Below are 15,770 nucleotides of genomic sequence, written 5' to 3' on the forward strand. Positions count from 1 at the left end.
CGATGAAAATACTTCAAAATTGGGGCTTGACCCATTTCTCGAAAAATTACATCGATTTAAGTTTTTAATTTTTAGTTTACACCTCTTCTTTAAAAAACAAGTGAAAGCGTGGGTAGCTTAACATTAATAGGCAAATATTTTATATCATGCGATAGCCAATAAAATTATCTATTAGTAGAAGAAGAAAACAGACACAAATTTCATACATTTTATGGGAGTAAGAATGGATTGAATTATAAAAATACATTACTTTTTTCACTTCTTTTTCAGTTATTTTCCAACACAAGAAAAACCAGGTCGTTAGGGTATGTTTTATTTGCATTGTATTATTAGTATTTGAGCTATTCTACAAAACGAATGTAAATTTATTAGTCTACGTCTATTAGTTTCGACGTAATTGTTGAACAAAGATACCCCTTCCCAGCGGTTTCCATAGTAATCGGAATAGGTTATGTGATTCTTTCAGGCAGTGCATTTTCGCATGTCGCGTGCGCTATTTCGAGAAATGGGTCAGGCCCCAAATTTGAAGTATTTTTATCGATAAAATTGTCCCTAGATTTTGCCCTTAAAGTTTGATCACTACAAGCCCGGACACACTGTATAGATATTAGAACACTCGAATATGGTTCTTGATTCCAGAACAATGGTCATGGTAAGACTATTCAAATAAGTAAAGTTGGTTCGTTCGTTCGTTTCAGCCAAATGATGTCCACTGTTGGACAAAGGCCAGCCCTAAGGTTTTCCACAATGAACGATCCTGCGCTGCCCGCATCCAGGGTTCTTCCCCCGACCTTTACCAGATCGTCGGTCTACCTAGGACGAGGCCTGCCCACCCAAGTAGAGTGGTGTGTCCTAATTATTTAGAGTGATAGTGGGAAATTCTATTATTTATTTTTGTCTACATTAAAAGCATAACAAAGGTGACTGTTTAATCTAGCCACCAATATAAGTCTTGTATTACAGAAACTTTTGTTTGACAGTTCAAAATTTATTATTTAACTATCTCCGTTAATAGCAAAACAAAATTCCATGATAGCTTATGATTTGTAGATTTGCCCCAGTTTGAGAGTCCATAGCCAAACATTTAGTCACGGGGATTATTCGCGTTTCGGACGGCCTTGCGTCTTCGACCTGAATACCTAAAGAAAAATATTTCTTCCGCTATAATTTCGCGCGGATTTATCTATGGAATTAGCGACTCTTAAGTGCATTATGTAAGTGGGATTTTTTACTTTTTTAAGTTGCAAAACACCGCCTGCCACCTTCGGCCTGATCGTCATTTTTCATTTGGTGAGATGCTGGCCAAAAGCTTCGCCGTTGTGTTAAAAAAAAGATTGTTCCAATTTCAAATAAATTCAAAAATGTAAATCAATAAATATCCCTCATGTCTAAAACAAAAGAAAGTGCATAATGATAAGGGGGTATTGTACATGCTATTTGTTCTTATGTCTATATGCGAAAGGTAACACATTTGGTGGTTAGCATGTCAGTAGGTGAAGTGTGAAATACAAAAGAATCTAGGTTCAATCGAAATCGTAACTCACTGGCGGATCTCCGAACGGACGCTATAGGAGACGGGATCGCGTAGTGACATAACCATTGACGTACACGCGCTCGCGCACTAAATGACATACTTTTCATTTTTGCGAATAGAGATCACAATCAGCACTTTCTCCCTCCAATACGGGTCTTTAACTAAGAATGGGGATTAAATATCATAATGACCATGAATAATTTCGTTCCACTTCTGAAGACCAAGCATACATGTTCGCGCGTGTCAAACAGACCATTGTATTGTTTATATCGTGATTTAATTATAAGAGTAAGTAGACAAGTATGATATTTGTATTGATGCATGACAACAATAGGAAATGAAATCGTTTTCTTTTGAAGGAGACTAGATGCTAGATGACATGTTCGACAATGAAGATTAAATTTTAAATGTCTGGTTCACACGTCGAACTTTTTTGTCTTAGCCATAGCTTTTTTTTGAGGATATGTTAGTAGAAGACTTCACAAATGGTGAAGTGAAAAGCTGAGAAAACCTTCAAGAGTACCTAAATTCAAATTACCTACTTACTAAGTATCCTGAACATAAAAAACTTTTCCGGTGACTGAAAGATTTTTCATTTGTGCACGTTTCACTATGCCTTGTGCAAATTTCACTAGTATATTTAACGTAGTACTAGTCTACCTACATGACCCTTGCCCCGACTCTGAAATTAGTCATTTATAGGAAATTGGTCCTAGAATCAGTCTAGACAGTTTCCAAACCTATAAATCTACATTGTTTGTTACCGAAACCGATAAATCCTCGTTCAAATATTGCTTACATAATTTATAACGTTTATTTTGATATTTAATTATGGCACAAGATTAATAGGTTTGATAGTGTATTTTGAACTGGAAACCCCAGAATTTGGCTGTTGGCTAACACTACATGTTAGTTAATGGTATGCTAATACCGCTAATGTTGTGTGCTGGCGATGACAGCTGACCGACCGAATGATGTATTAGATTAACGTACGGTTACAAATGGGTTGACTAATGTGGGGAAAATTAAGCGTGTTAGAAGGCATTGACATTAATAGATGCTATCTCTGCTATCGTTGCAGACCTTGAGCCAGACTTTATGGTCACCATATAGGTAAGAAGCACGTGGGATAAAAATCCTCTTTCGAGAGTTTTTTGGTAGATAAGCACTTGTCTTTTATTGTTCAATACTTCAATCGTCATCTTAACAAGCCAACTGCTGAGTATTAGCATTAAAGTAAAATAATGCAAAAATAACTGTGTTTCTTCCGTCACTTCTTCTCAGAACTTCATTGGTACATGTAAGAGTGCATTATAAGGGCCTACATAATAATAATTTGAATCCCTCAAGGAACAAGAAGCTCACTAAAGAGTACGATCTCAAGCTTCTTTTTTTCAACCAATGCAAGTTATTTTCTTAGGTCCATCATGAACGCTGCTGTAGTCGAGACAGGGAAGACGCCCTCCGGCCCGATGGACTGATAAATATTTATTTTAACAGCAAAGCTTGCAGCCATTACACGCGAGTTACGCTACAAATCATGTTTAACAAACAAGTAGGTAACGTATAACAACGTGTCAACAACCTTTCAAGTTTACACACTGATACTCGGTAGAGGAAAAATGTATAGAAGAATGTTATTAAAACGATCGTTAAGGTTGTGGGAGGCACCTGGATTCCAAAGACTTTGGGAGGAAACCGTCAGGTTTTAGTGAGTTAGCCCTGCCCATCTGGCAGGGAGAGCCATACATAGCCGACTGGTTCGCCCGGGCCAGTGGGTATGCAATTTCATGCACTTTCTGACGAAAAAAAGGCGCCTAGATACGAACAGCACAGCGGTCGTTGCGGTAATCCTTGGGGAAAGCCTTTGTCCACAAATTGACGTCTTATGGCTGAAACGAAATCGATGTATTTTATACAGGTACAATTCACCTGTAACTCCCTCGGGTGTCTATGGGCGGCGGTAATCACTTACCATCAGGTGATCCGTCTATTAATTTACTTCCTGTCTCATAAAATAGGTACCAATGTAGGCACACGTATGTACACGTCTCTGAAACTACGGTACTAGAGTTCACTAAGAACAAACCACTTCTATGCTTTCTCCATTCACCTTCACCGTATACTATAATGAGGTATTTTGTTTCGTAACCTTGATTGGGAGCACCCATTCATTGCCCTAAATTCCTTGCTAATCATAGTGTTACATGCGCAAATATTTTGCCATATAAGTACAGTTATCTTGACAATCTGGTTCAGTAAGAATGGCAGGCTCGTAAGAATGGTAAAATTTTATTAACCAGGCTTTAAACTAAGATCATTGAAATAAGGATAACGTTTACCTACTTATTCATTGTATACGAGTACTTAGGCTTACTATGAAACTCACTTCTCTGAACATTACAAACGGACTTGAAACTAGCACTTTTAACAGTAACTTTAACATCGTTGTCTTCGTAAGCGTTACCGCTATAGATAAATTTATCGTTTAACATTTTATCATAAAAGTACCAGTAACTGAAATGACCACCTAAATCGACTAATTAGAGTCTCTGCAGGCGTCATTCTATGACGCCTGCAGTGGTCAAATACCTGCCTTGTTAGTTGTTATGCATAAAAAATCATATTTCTTTTGAACAATCAAGTCTGTAATGTCCCATTTGAGTAGGTCAACAAAAATTGATTTTTCTAATTTACATAAAAAAAACACGCCACACCTGGGAATTGACCTGGGACCTCACTGAGGAAATCCATCTCTCAATTACAATGTGTTAAATAATGGATAATAAACCATGCTACGAGCATTATTATGTGTTCTCTGCCGCTTCACTTCCAGGACACGATATCTATCTTTTATTGTCCCCAATAAGCTACGAACTTAAGAAACACACTTTATCATCACCAGTCAGGTTACCCAACAATTTTAGCGTACAACGTAAAACCAGCGAATTACTTCCTACTAGCGTTTTACTGGAAATCATAATCCGTGTTGCGTTAAACCCAAAAGTCATTTGCCATTGTCTTTTGCAGCATCGATCGGCTAGATTAGATCGATATCTTCCTTTGATCGATAACTCGGATCGGAAGAGCACGAAAGTGGGATAAGTCGTGATTCCACTAATTATTGTTACGTTGGCCGTTGCGACAAAAGTTTGCCTCTTATTGCGAATCTGAAACTAGCCATTAATCAGCCAGCTGAATTAGTGACTGTTTGTTTTATTACGTGATCCAACGGATAATATGTCTATCTCGAGAAACGGTTGTGTAATGGTGCCTTAAGTGTTTCAAATTAGCCAATGGGCTAGTAACTGCGACATTAGTATTAGTACTGTTTATATTAACATTTGCAAAAATGTTACACGAGTAACGATAAAGGATCTGGTTTAGCAAGTAACTTGTGAGATTACGTTCCTATTAAGTACCTACTAGATAGTAGGTAGTTATCAAATCCCCGATAAGTATTTTTGTTTATTGTTGACATTAAAAACAAACACATCACATACCACAGTAAATGAATAATGGCTAAAATAAAATAAATCTCATAACACATAGTTAAGTACCAACTTTTTACTGTCTTTTTAAATTCTTCACTTTGTTGTTGTTGTTTATGCCCTTTGCTAATACGACGTAGTTTAATTACAGCATACAAGTGGGGAACACCACGTCATTAACTCTAAAAAGATGCTATAAATTTTTCAAAATACTTTTTGCTGCACTAAAACCTGCGTCGGCCCATATTTTCTTCCGAACGTACCGGTCACAAATTAGTCAACGCGACTGCTCGCGTAAACGTATGTCGGCAATATCACATTATTTTTATGGTACAACGCGTCGCTTAAATTATTGTAGCAGTACTCGTAAATAGTTTTATATCTCGCTATACGTTATTTTCGTTTTTTTCGCTGACGTCCCGTATTTACAGCGGTTGTTTAGAGTTGAGTTATTGTGTTTACGACCAAAGTTTCCTCACGTGCGTACAGGCTAGATTTAAATGCTGTATGTTCTTGAGAAATGTTACTACACGTATGGAGAATTTTGAATACTTTTTAGGGTTCCATAGTCCTGACAAGGAACCCTTATTCTAAGATATATGGCTGGGTTATTGACACCGCTTTTAACCTTACAAAAAAATTGGATACATTTTTTATAAAAAATTCAAAGAAAACAAAAGACAATTCTTTTGCAACGTTTTTAAAGAAAGTCTATTATCTCGCGTAAAATATTTTTTCAGAATCAAATCAGATTTACCTACAGTACCTATGATTTGCCACGGGTCAAAATGTCAGGGAGAAAAACGCCCCGTCAGAACCGCGCGTTTCCGCGCCGTGCGCCTGCGCCGATAATTTGCTCTATTGAATGCTATCAATAGCCTAAGACGTGGAGATAATTTCATTTGTGGAAGGGTTCAGAATTCAGATCAGATCACATTACTATGTAGGCATTTGTTAAGGATTCCTAGTCATACAATGGTTTTAAAAGCATTACCGGTCTGCCTGTCAATCGAATGATTGCAGACAATACAAGTAGGAAGATAACTATTGCAAAAGGGGCAGTTCTCATGTATTATGCAAAACAGTCCTTTGGTTGGCCTTCTGAGAAAATATTTTTCCCAGTGGACAATTTCAAAAGCTACCTATCGGTCATGTTAGTAAAAAACAAATTATAAGAAATAAACAGGAAAACTTCTGGCAAATAACACCGGAACAAATGCATTAGAATGCGCTACGGACTAGATTGTTAACGAACCTTCTAAGCTGCAACATCTATTGAACGCATCTCTTCCTCAAGTCATGGGCATCATGAGCATTCATTACACTTCCTATTGAAGAGTCGCCTTTCGACTTTGATAAACAGCGCATTTAAGCGCTAAAAGGACAGACTCTACTATATTATGCGAAGGCATTACTGAGATTGCAGATCTGTAGCAAGGGTATGATTATGAAGCATTATCATTTCATGAGCAACGATTTGTATGAGGCCCTGGTTGTATAAGGTTACTTTATTTGCAGTACTAATAAAGTAATTTAATGTCCGATTCATTATTTCACTGTAAAGGGAAAATGGCTGTTTACAAAAGTTTTATCAGCGCAATTGAAAGGAGTTTTCAAGCATTTCGATTTTGTAAATAACTTCAGACAATGTGCGTGGGAGTTTCATTGCCTAAATTGTCATTGATTCTTTTTCGGACAATCACTGGAGTTCCAAATCATTCACCTTTATTTCGGTACAAAACCATGGTTATTTTTGGAACAAAATATGGCAAATAGATAGCAGATACAAGTAAACAATGCAAGGAAAACGAGTTCTGTTTCCCAAACCATTACGAACCGTGGACGGCTATCGGCTGGCGCCGGCGCCTCCAAAGTGACATTTAGCACGGGACCTTGCGCTCGCGCAGATTTGCGAACAATGCCTGGTGTTCCGGGAATGGGCCCCAGTGACCTCGAGCTCGACCTCCGAGGATGCAAATGTTTACAGTTTTACACATGCCAATCAGTGGTGTTGACATGTCGTGTGTTGATTCGCAAACTGATGACTGGGTGACAGACGCGTATGTCGTCATGAGTGCTGACTCATGAGACAAGAATACGGATGGACACGTGAAATTTTTATTGTCAATTTGAATCATGAAAATTGGTAGTGACCTGCATAAGTCAATCGTGTCAAGCATTGAATACCTACTTATTGCCACTCCACTGAGCATCAATAATGGCTTCTCTTTCAAGCCACTGCTTAAGGTGCCTGTCAACCTGAATATCATTGGGTAGGTGTTTATTTTACCTTGCTGAAGAAAGTCTTACAAAAGTATCATAAGTTGGGATCGCACCCTCCACTCTACAGAGTACAGACGAACGCAATATGAACATCACTAAAGAACCGTGGTTCTTACCGTAGAACTAATAACTAATTTTTAAGTAAATTAATGATGTAAAGAACAACTTTGATAAATTAGGGAAACTAAGAAGTTAACTTACTAACTTACACGTGTACCTACCTACCTAACCAAATTTTTCCTTGATGTCAAAATGAGTGCAATAAATTTTTGCAACGCTGTTAAGTAATAATTGTTTATAAAGACCCATTATAATCGGTGGCTAATTAATCATAATCGTGATAGCATATTATGTACTTTATGTTATCGTTAGATATCATTCATTGGTCAAATTGTCTGTCCATAAGATTGATCTACTGGTCCGATTCAATAAGAGGTGTTTAAGCACTCGCCCACGTTTTGGCCGGACTGTAAAGTTCAAAGAAATTGCTCAACATGTTCCCACAAGTGCGTCACTTACAGATTAGGTAACGACCGACCGGATCTGCGGGCTTATTAAACAAAAAAAAGATCATATCGCTGACAAAAGACCACTCGGCGACCGAAAGTGATAGTTCAACTAATAGATATCAAGCGCGCATCGGGCGAAGCGCACCGTCACTGCGGTCACTATAGATAGTTCACGCCAATAGAAACTGACAATTTTATGAGAATATTATAAAAGGCTGAAACATACCCCAAACCACTAAACATATTGTGCTGAAAGGCACGACTTATGCCGGTTGCAGACCAAGAGCTTAGTTAAGTTTAGCTTTAAAAGTCACAAAACTAGCGCAGTTTTCCATAGCTGTGTGACGTCTGCAGACTGCAAACTATGTTGGCAATAAGCTAAACTAACTTAGCTTTTGATCCGCAACCGACATCTATCAGTGTATTGACTGTCTCAATATCCTTAACTTTGGTTAACTTTTCAATCAAAGATAAAGTACAAAGTAATTTATTAGATGCAAATAAAGTTCTATGTCAATTTTCATTCAGTCTTATTTGTTAGCAAAAATGCCGGGTTTTAATGGCGCGGACTATACCCGACACAGTAAGGTTCGATTACAAGATACGCTATAAATGTATTTTAATAGACCGAGATTGTGCGTGCACTTACCTACTGCTTGCTGATCTTGCAGATATTTAATGCTATAGAGTTGTTTTCAGTTGGTTTTGTAGAGTTCAGGCTCTACACAGTTTAAACACACTACATTTATTTTAAATACTTACTTCACGTAAGCCGTGAGGCTTATCGTTAATAATACGGCTTCGTTCAGTAAAAGTACTGTTAAAGAAAGTCTTCATAATCTTCATCATTAACGTTTCAGTGCCCTCTGCGATTCCAATTAAGTAAAGCCGAACAAAGATCCCTTTTGTCTTTAATTGCTATGTAATTTTCTATGGCATCCATCCATTGCAATGTTTAACTGACTTTGCCGCTATTCCACGGTAAAATTAACCAATAACTAACGTACTTAATAATATTTCACAACTTGGTACAAGTTATTGATAGTAGATAGCAGTAATAAATATCCCTAATGTTAGTTTATTACCAGATCCAATCACACCAAAACATCGTTAAGGTCTGCGGTGCACTTGACCAGCAGAACAACGGGACATTCATCACATTTGCTAAATTGCAGTGAAACACTAGTAGCAGAGGAAACCATCTTGAATGGCGGACGGAATGCGTGTGTCAAAATTGCACCTATTTACCATACATCAGAGCAAGGGCTGGCAAGTAGCAAAAGGGCTAGAAGAAGAAATACTATGTAGTAAAACTAAAAAAATATATTTTTATCCACAATGAGGAACAAGAGCTTCCTCGTTTGCATCTCATTGGAAAACGATGATCAAGCCGAAGGTGGAAGCGAGCTTTATCCGGACTCCTTAGCCACAGAAGAACAGATAGCCTGTTACCTCTGACTACCGGAACATAACAATGTTATTAACATTATTGTTATGGCGACAGACGTAGGTAAGATGGTGGTAGCTAGTCAGGCGGACTCAGAACTAGTCGAAGTGGTAGTCTACCAACCAAACCGAGCTGGAATTTTTCCCCATTGGGAATCGAGTCAGAAACAGGCTACAGTCAGCATATTAGCATTGCTAACAAACAAAAGTATTTCTGGCTAAATATCTAAGAACTAATCATAAAACCCATTTTTTGTATAGATACCTAAACAGGCATATCTTAATCTACATTCTGACTGTTAGTTTCACGGCCACCAAAAAGGCCAATGGCAATATATGTCAATACATAATATTTTCACGATTTTCAAATAATGGTCTTTGTTTGCGTCGATATTATATTATTATCAATTCTGACCATCTTCTTTTTATTTGGCAAAAACGTGTATATGTAACTACTACGATTGTAAAAATCTTTGAAGTTATTTCAGACAGCCCTACATTAGTAAGTCCATGTGCATTCTGCGTTGCGGTTATTTTGACAAATGAAGCTGTCTGCGCGTGAGCAGGTGAGCGCTACCGTGTGTCGCGATGACTTATTGCGGAATATTATTAGCTTGGGAAGAACAATTTTGGGTAACGGAGTAGCTGTTATAAGACGCCAGTTATTTATTTGTCTAAAAGTTTATTTGTTTTGTTACCTAGATTATTATTAAAAAAATATTTGGGCAATGTAAGTCCACCTGACAAAACATAATCTTTCGCTTTTCTTATCCAGCTACTGCCACTGTTGAGATCGTCTGTCCATAGAGCGTGAGCGTTGACGAGAACCTGGTTTCCATTCGAGAACCCTATAGGTAATACATTTAATCGACGACATCATAAAGGTAGCAGGAAGGCGCTGGACGCAGGCCACTACCAACCGGGGAACATGGAAAGCATTGGGGGAGGCCTATGTTCAGCAGTGGACGTCCTACTATGGCTGAGATGATGATGATGATGATGATGATGATGAATGCTTAATATCTAAGTAGAGTACAATAACAATTTCCTCTTATTTGACCTTTACCTAACAGATCTTTGGCCCCTCCTCCTCAAAATAGATATTTACGTTTTTTCATGCTATGTTGTAGATAAACGCTCATTGTCATTTCAACTACACAACTCGGAATACAATGTATACCTACCTACCTAACCTACTCGTACCTATAGTATACATATACCCACAGTTCAATGTGCGCATAAAATAGGTACGTAAATGTTAACACTTCAGCCTTGAACTACAAAATTTCCATAAACGGAAAAGATGAAAAACAATTGAAGACAAAGACCTGAACTGAGCCCCAAGCACAAAAACAACTACAGACTAGTTGATGAAACGAACCCATTACCATGGTATTTTTTCACTACAAAGAACTGATTATTTATGAGTGAGAGAGATGCTTTTATTGCGAATGATCGAAATGTTCGTGCTGCAGGCACAGATCTTGGAGATGCATTAATACGAGAACATAAGACATTAACATACGTTACACGGGCCACTGCGATGAATCGGCCCGATACGACTATCGCGGGCTTAAGATAAATAAATGGAGCTCTTAATGTTCCCAACAATTCTACAGCACGTAGTGTTGTAAGAAACTCTTAGAGTCTAATTTGAGCCATATTTGAAGACTCGAGTCTTGTAAATAAAACTTAGAGCTCAAGTTCAAGTCCTTCAGAATTTTGAGTCTTTTGTAAAAGACTCGAATCCTGCCAAAAGGAACTCAAAGACTAAGTCTTTTTATAAGAACTCGTGGCTGTGTCCTCTAAATCCATAGCTGTAGTTTGAAATAAATAAAACCCAAAAGGACTTAGAAGACTCGAAAGGACCCAGTAGACGCGAAAGGACTTCCAAGACTTAGAAGACTCGAAAGGACTCGGATTAATGTGACAACGTGACCTAGTCTGTCAAGACTTAAGTCTGTAAATGAAGGCTAAAAGACTCGTTTCTTACAACTCTAACAGCACGCCTATTGTACCGTCGGCGTATTGATGTAGCTAAAAAGTTATTTTAAATCACTTACATAAATAATATCAGATAAATCTGACGCATAGCACTGAAGGCGAAAAAAGGAAGTCTTTTATTAAACCAGCATACAAACAAAGGGATATTACTATTTTTGTTTACAAAATACTCTCAATTGTAATATGAAAACATATTCAGAAGAGGAAATAAAAATTCTATAAATAAGTACCAATTTCGTCCCCGACTTTTTCAGAATGCCAAATAGAATGCAGAATACTTACTCGCTGCCGCAAAATACTTACTAAAAAATAAAAAAATGAACATTACCTACTTATGAATAAGTTTGCGAATTTTGAAAATTAACGATTACTTAATAATAGGTAGTTTAATAACTTATAAAAATATAAAGGTAATCTTATTATTTCAGTAGGTAAGCTGAAGGCTACTGACAACGCCACTCTTGTGGCGGAGTTTTGGGCTGGCGGTGTGTAGGTTTGTTGTCGATGCGACAAGAAGAAGAATAAGTAGGTAAGCTGTATCCTAGATCTTACTAAAGAATAGGTAATAAACAAAATCTTTAGGTAAACGAGTTACGAATTGCGAAACAACATTTTTTTTCATAACATTTCAGGAATACCTAGTATACGAAAAAACCTCGTGTCTGTAAAATAACGCTACCTTTCGCTTATAGTGCTTGCATTTGTTCTGGCTGTACACTCCTACAGCTCCCGGAAGGCTCAGCTATTCCAGATTTGTAATCTACTTCGAGAAACATCTATGCAATTCCCACCCCATGCAATTTATGCAGTTGTAAGAAGTAATCGTAGACCTATATCATGGAAGAGATGCAGTGGAAACTGCTTTTATTACAACTCAATTTAATAAAACAGAGTTAGTAAATAACATATTTAGTCGGTTAAAACATTTCAATGCGAGCGAAGAATGGATAAGCGTTTATTTGAAACCATTGCAAAAGCTTTCATAAAAGAAACTCAAGGCTGTATTTCATGAAGTCTCCGGATATGTACTTAATTTAATTTACGTTTGGCGCCATTATCTTACATCTGACTTTCATCTAGACTGTAGACGGTGTTGCAAACTTTGACCCTGCGCCAGAATTCGGGTCGGAGTGAGGGCAATATCCCGCACCGTACATTTTAGGTGCAACACAAACAACCTCGTATCGTATTCAATCAATACTTTGGTTATGAAGATAACTATACATATTATTAAAATTCTATTAACCCATGTAGGCTAGCAATAATATGGAGGCGTTTCTTATAGAAATAAATATACTTAGTAAAAGAAATAACGAGATATGTAACTTGGTATTGTTCAATAAAAACAAAAAATAAACTTGTAGATCATTTTATCATTATTTCTTTTCTGTAACATGAAAACCTGTGCTAAAGTTCTGTAAAAACTTCTTCAGTGTATACGTTGACTTACCATTATCGGATTAAACTAAGTAAATACCCAACTACTCCCAAAGGTAATTTTTTTATGAAGACGTAATAAAATGGCGTCCCGCTACAAATGGGACGTCTCCTATGACTAATGCCGGTACATCGATAGTCTAGGAAAACCCAGGTGTAGGTACTAAAAAATGCATTTACTTGTTGCCATCTTGGTTGCACAGCAAGCGAGGGCGCCCCGCGCATGCGCCCTACCCTCATCGATTTTTCTCAATTTGACAGTTCCTCGTATGTTTTGAGGAATCACTCACCTCCGCGAGCAAAGTAAACAAAAAATGGCTTTAGACTTTTCCGCTACGTATAAGCTATTAGTTTTAGGCGATTCTAACGTAGGCAAAACTTGTATTGTGCACAGATACTGCGACGAAAGGTATTACGATATTTACATTTCCACAATAGGTGAGTAAAATATTTACCTTACGTTTTACGAGCCTTTGTGAGACAGGTGATGGTATTTTAGTGCTTTGAAACAGAACGAATCCGGGATTATATTTTATATTGCGGATGTGAACGGGAACAATGGGCAGGGACGTGAACGCACGGCCCGTTTGTACTTACAGGAAGTTTTGCATCGCCTTACTATCGGAGTTCATTAGTGCCTAATAATCAATCCGTACGTGCATTCACATTTGATCCTTTACGATAAAATTTAAAATAAAAATTATACGGTTAAACAAAATTAAGGATACCTAGTGCACTTTCTTTGTCCTTCAATGTGTTGTGTGAGAAATATCTACATCGGTACGTATTCTCATAGACGTTGTTTTGTGTTTAATCTGACTGACCTGACTATACAGTATTCGATTCTTTTATTATACAACTAGCTGACCCGGCGAACTCTGTTCCGCCTTAAAGGCAGTAAATAAGCAAATTTTGACCGTTTAGACCTACCCTGGACTACAACAAACATTTTAAAACCAAAATCAGCTCAATCGGCCCAGCCGTTCTCGAGTTTTAATCAGACTAACGAACAGCAATTCATTTTTATTTATATTAGATTAGATTAGATTAGATAGATAGATTAGATTAGATTAACTGAAAAAAATGACGAGTTTCTAAAAAAAATTCTGCTCCGCACTATGGTTGCTATTTGTTTCGTAGTTGTGGTACATTTGGGACACAGGAGCCCCAAATAAGAGGGATACCTATCGCTATAATCTGTAGGTATTCTTTTATTTTTTCTTTCCTTACGCGTCGTCATAATTTTCAGGCATAGATTTCAAACAGAAGATAATAAACCTAGATGGCGTGCCAATCAAGCTTCAGATATGGGACACGGCGGGACAGGAGCGATTCAGGACTCTCACCACGGCGTACTACAGGGGAGCCATGGGAATCATCCTCATGTATGATATCACCAACCTTGAATCCTTCAATCATCTCTCGTATTGGCTGAGGAATATTCAGGAGGTAGGTACTTTTACTTCTTAAATCTGGTTGCTTTGCACAGTAAGTTAGTTGCAAGGAGTGTTAGGTCTTATCCGCGAGTGACGTCTTTTAAGTTTAGTTTATCAATATCAATACCGTAGGGTTTACTTATTTAGAATCGTGCGTAAATCTATCAATAATTAACTGCAAAAAGAACCATGTCGGTTTGTCTTTTTATTTGTAACGTATTCACGCCTAAGCCTTCGTATTTTTTTAAAATTACAGTACGCCTCTCCAGATGTCATCAAAGTTCTGGTTGGCAACAAATGTGACGTTCACGAGAATCACAGAGCAGTGCCGAAAGAAAGGGGCCAAAAGGTAACAATTTAACCATATAGTAAACAAATAATTGCACCTAGCATCATCGAAAATAACGAAATACTTAATTATCACATTTTTTATTTGCAGATAGCTGACGACTTCGACATGCCGTTCTTTGAGGTGTCCTGTAAAAGCAACATCAACATAGAAGAAGCATTCCTGACATTAGCCAGAAAAATTAGGGAATATAGAGATTCGAAGGTACGTGGCGAAACGTCCAAATTATTTGGGAAAAACATTTTTTTTTTCATTTGACTTACAAAAGACAGCAACGCGTTAGAATACCTAGTTGCTAAAAAGTTTTTTTTTTGCGTGAAAGTAAACAAGTTAGTAAATTGATAATGACATATAAGACGACATAGGTTAAAATGATTTACAGGACACATTAATAAATTATCAAGCTCCCTCCATCATAGATCACGTCGATATCACATCGTGTGCGAATTATGCGATTGTGATCAAGTCAGGGACGCTTAAAAAGGTTGTAAGGAATTTCCCAACTAAATAGTTTCCTTTTCTTTGTTTCAGGCTGATGCTTTCGAGCTGAAAGAAAGAGACAACGTGATCAAGCCATCTGAATCCGAAACGGACGTGTCAAAGTGTAGCTGTTAGCAAATTTTTGAAAAAATAATTTTACCCGCATATTAACTGAGCGAGTTAGACGCAAAGATGTTGTGGCAAATGACTTTTAGCTCATTTTATAAGAAAATGCCTGGTGCTACATACCAAGCTTCCTACCTCGCGCAGTGGATATGCCCCAATATATGAACACAAAAGATTAATTTCAATAAAGTAGGAATTCCATTTCAGTAGGTGAATCTCTTGTGCTCATTTATTGAGTTTTTTCGAGGCAAAGATAAATTCTTCAGCAGTCATGCAAATAAATAAGATTATCTATGCCTTAAATGTAAACATAGGGTACAAGGTCGTGGGGTTATAGTCGGCACTTAGACTTACTAAGGCAACGTCATGTTTCGGAAGTGTACTTATGCAAGTACAATTTAAAAGAATGACCAACAAACGTATCCTAGTGAAAATGGCTAAGTGCGGAATATAAAAACGTATTTAGGCCGTTGACGGTATAGTGATTTTTAAGTTAGTCTTTTTAGTACTTTTCAATAATATTTGGTCAACAACGAACATGTCAATTCAATTTACTAACTTACCGTAACCATGGTTAACATAAAATTAGCATGTAGTTATTGAGATATTGTGTAACTTAATAGAAATCACTATACAGTTAATTTTCTAACAAAAAGAGGAGCTGCATTCAGTGAT

At 37.4% G+C, this 15,770-nt stretch overlaps 1 protein-coding gene across 1 annotated transcript; it reads left to right on the plus strand.

Annotated features, from left to right (window-relative positions):
* Positions 1–12,956: 12,956 nt before the first annotated feature.
* RabX4 (RAS oncogene family member RabX4) lies at positions 12,957–15,486 on the plus strand. Its single transcript, XM_028301770.1, has 5 exons — positions 12,957–13,142; positions 13,954–14,153; positions 14,397–14,489; positions 14,580–14,693; positions 15,021–15,486. Exons 1-5 carry the CDS (start codon positions 13,019–13,021, stop codon positions 15,102–15,104), a joined length of 615 nt encoding a protein of 204 aa, XP_028157571.1. The 5' UTR covers positions 12,957–13,018; the 3' UTR covers positions 15,105–15,486.
* Positions 15,487–15,770: the final 284 nt, after the last annotated feature.

The sequence above is a fragment of the Ostrinia furnacalis genome, unplaced genomic scaffold (genome assembly GCF_004193835.3).
Source record: "Ostrinia furnacalis isolate ACB-3 unplaced genomic scaffold, ASM419383v2 OfSCF0990, whole genome shotgun sequence".
NCBI lineage: Eukaryota > Metazoa > Arthropoda > Insecta > Lepidoptera > Crambidae > Ostrinia > Ostrinia furnacalis.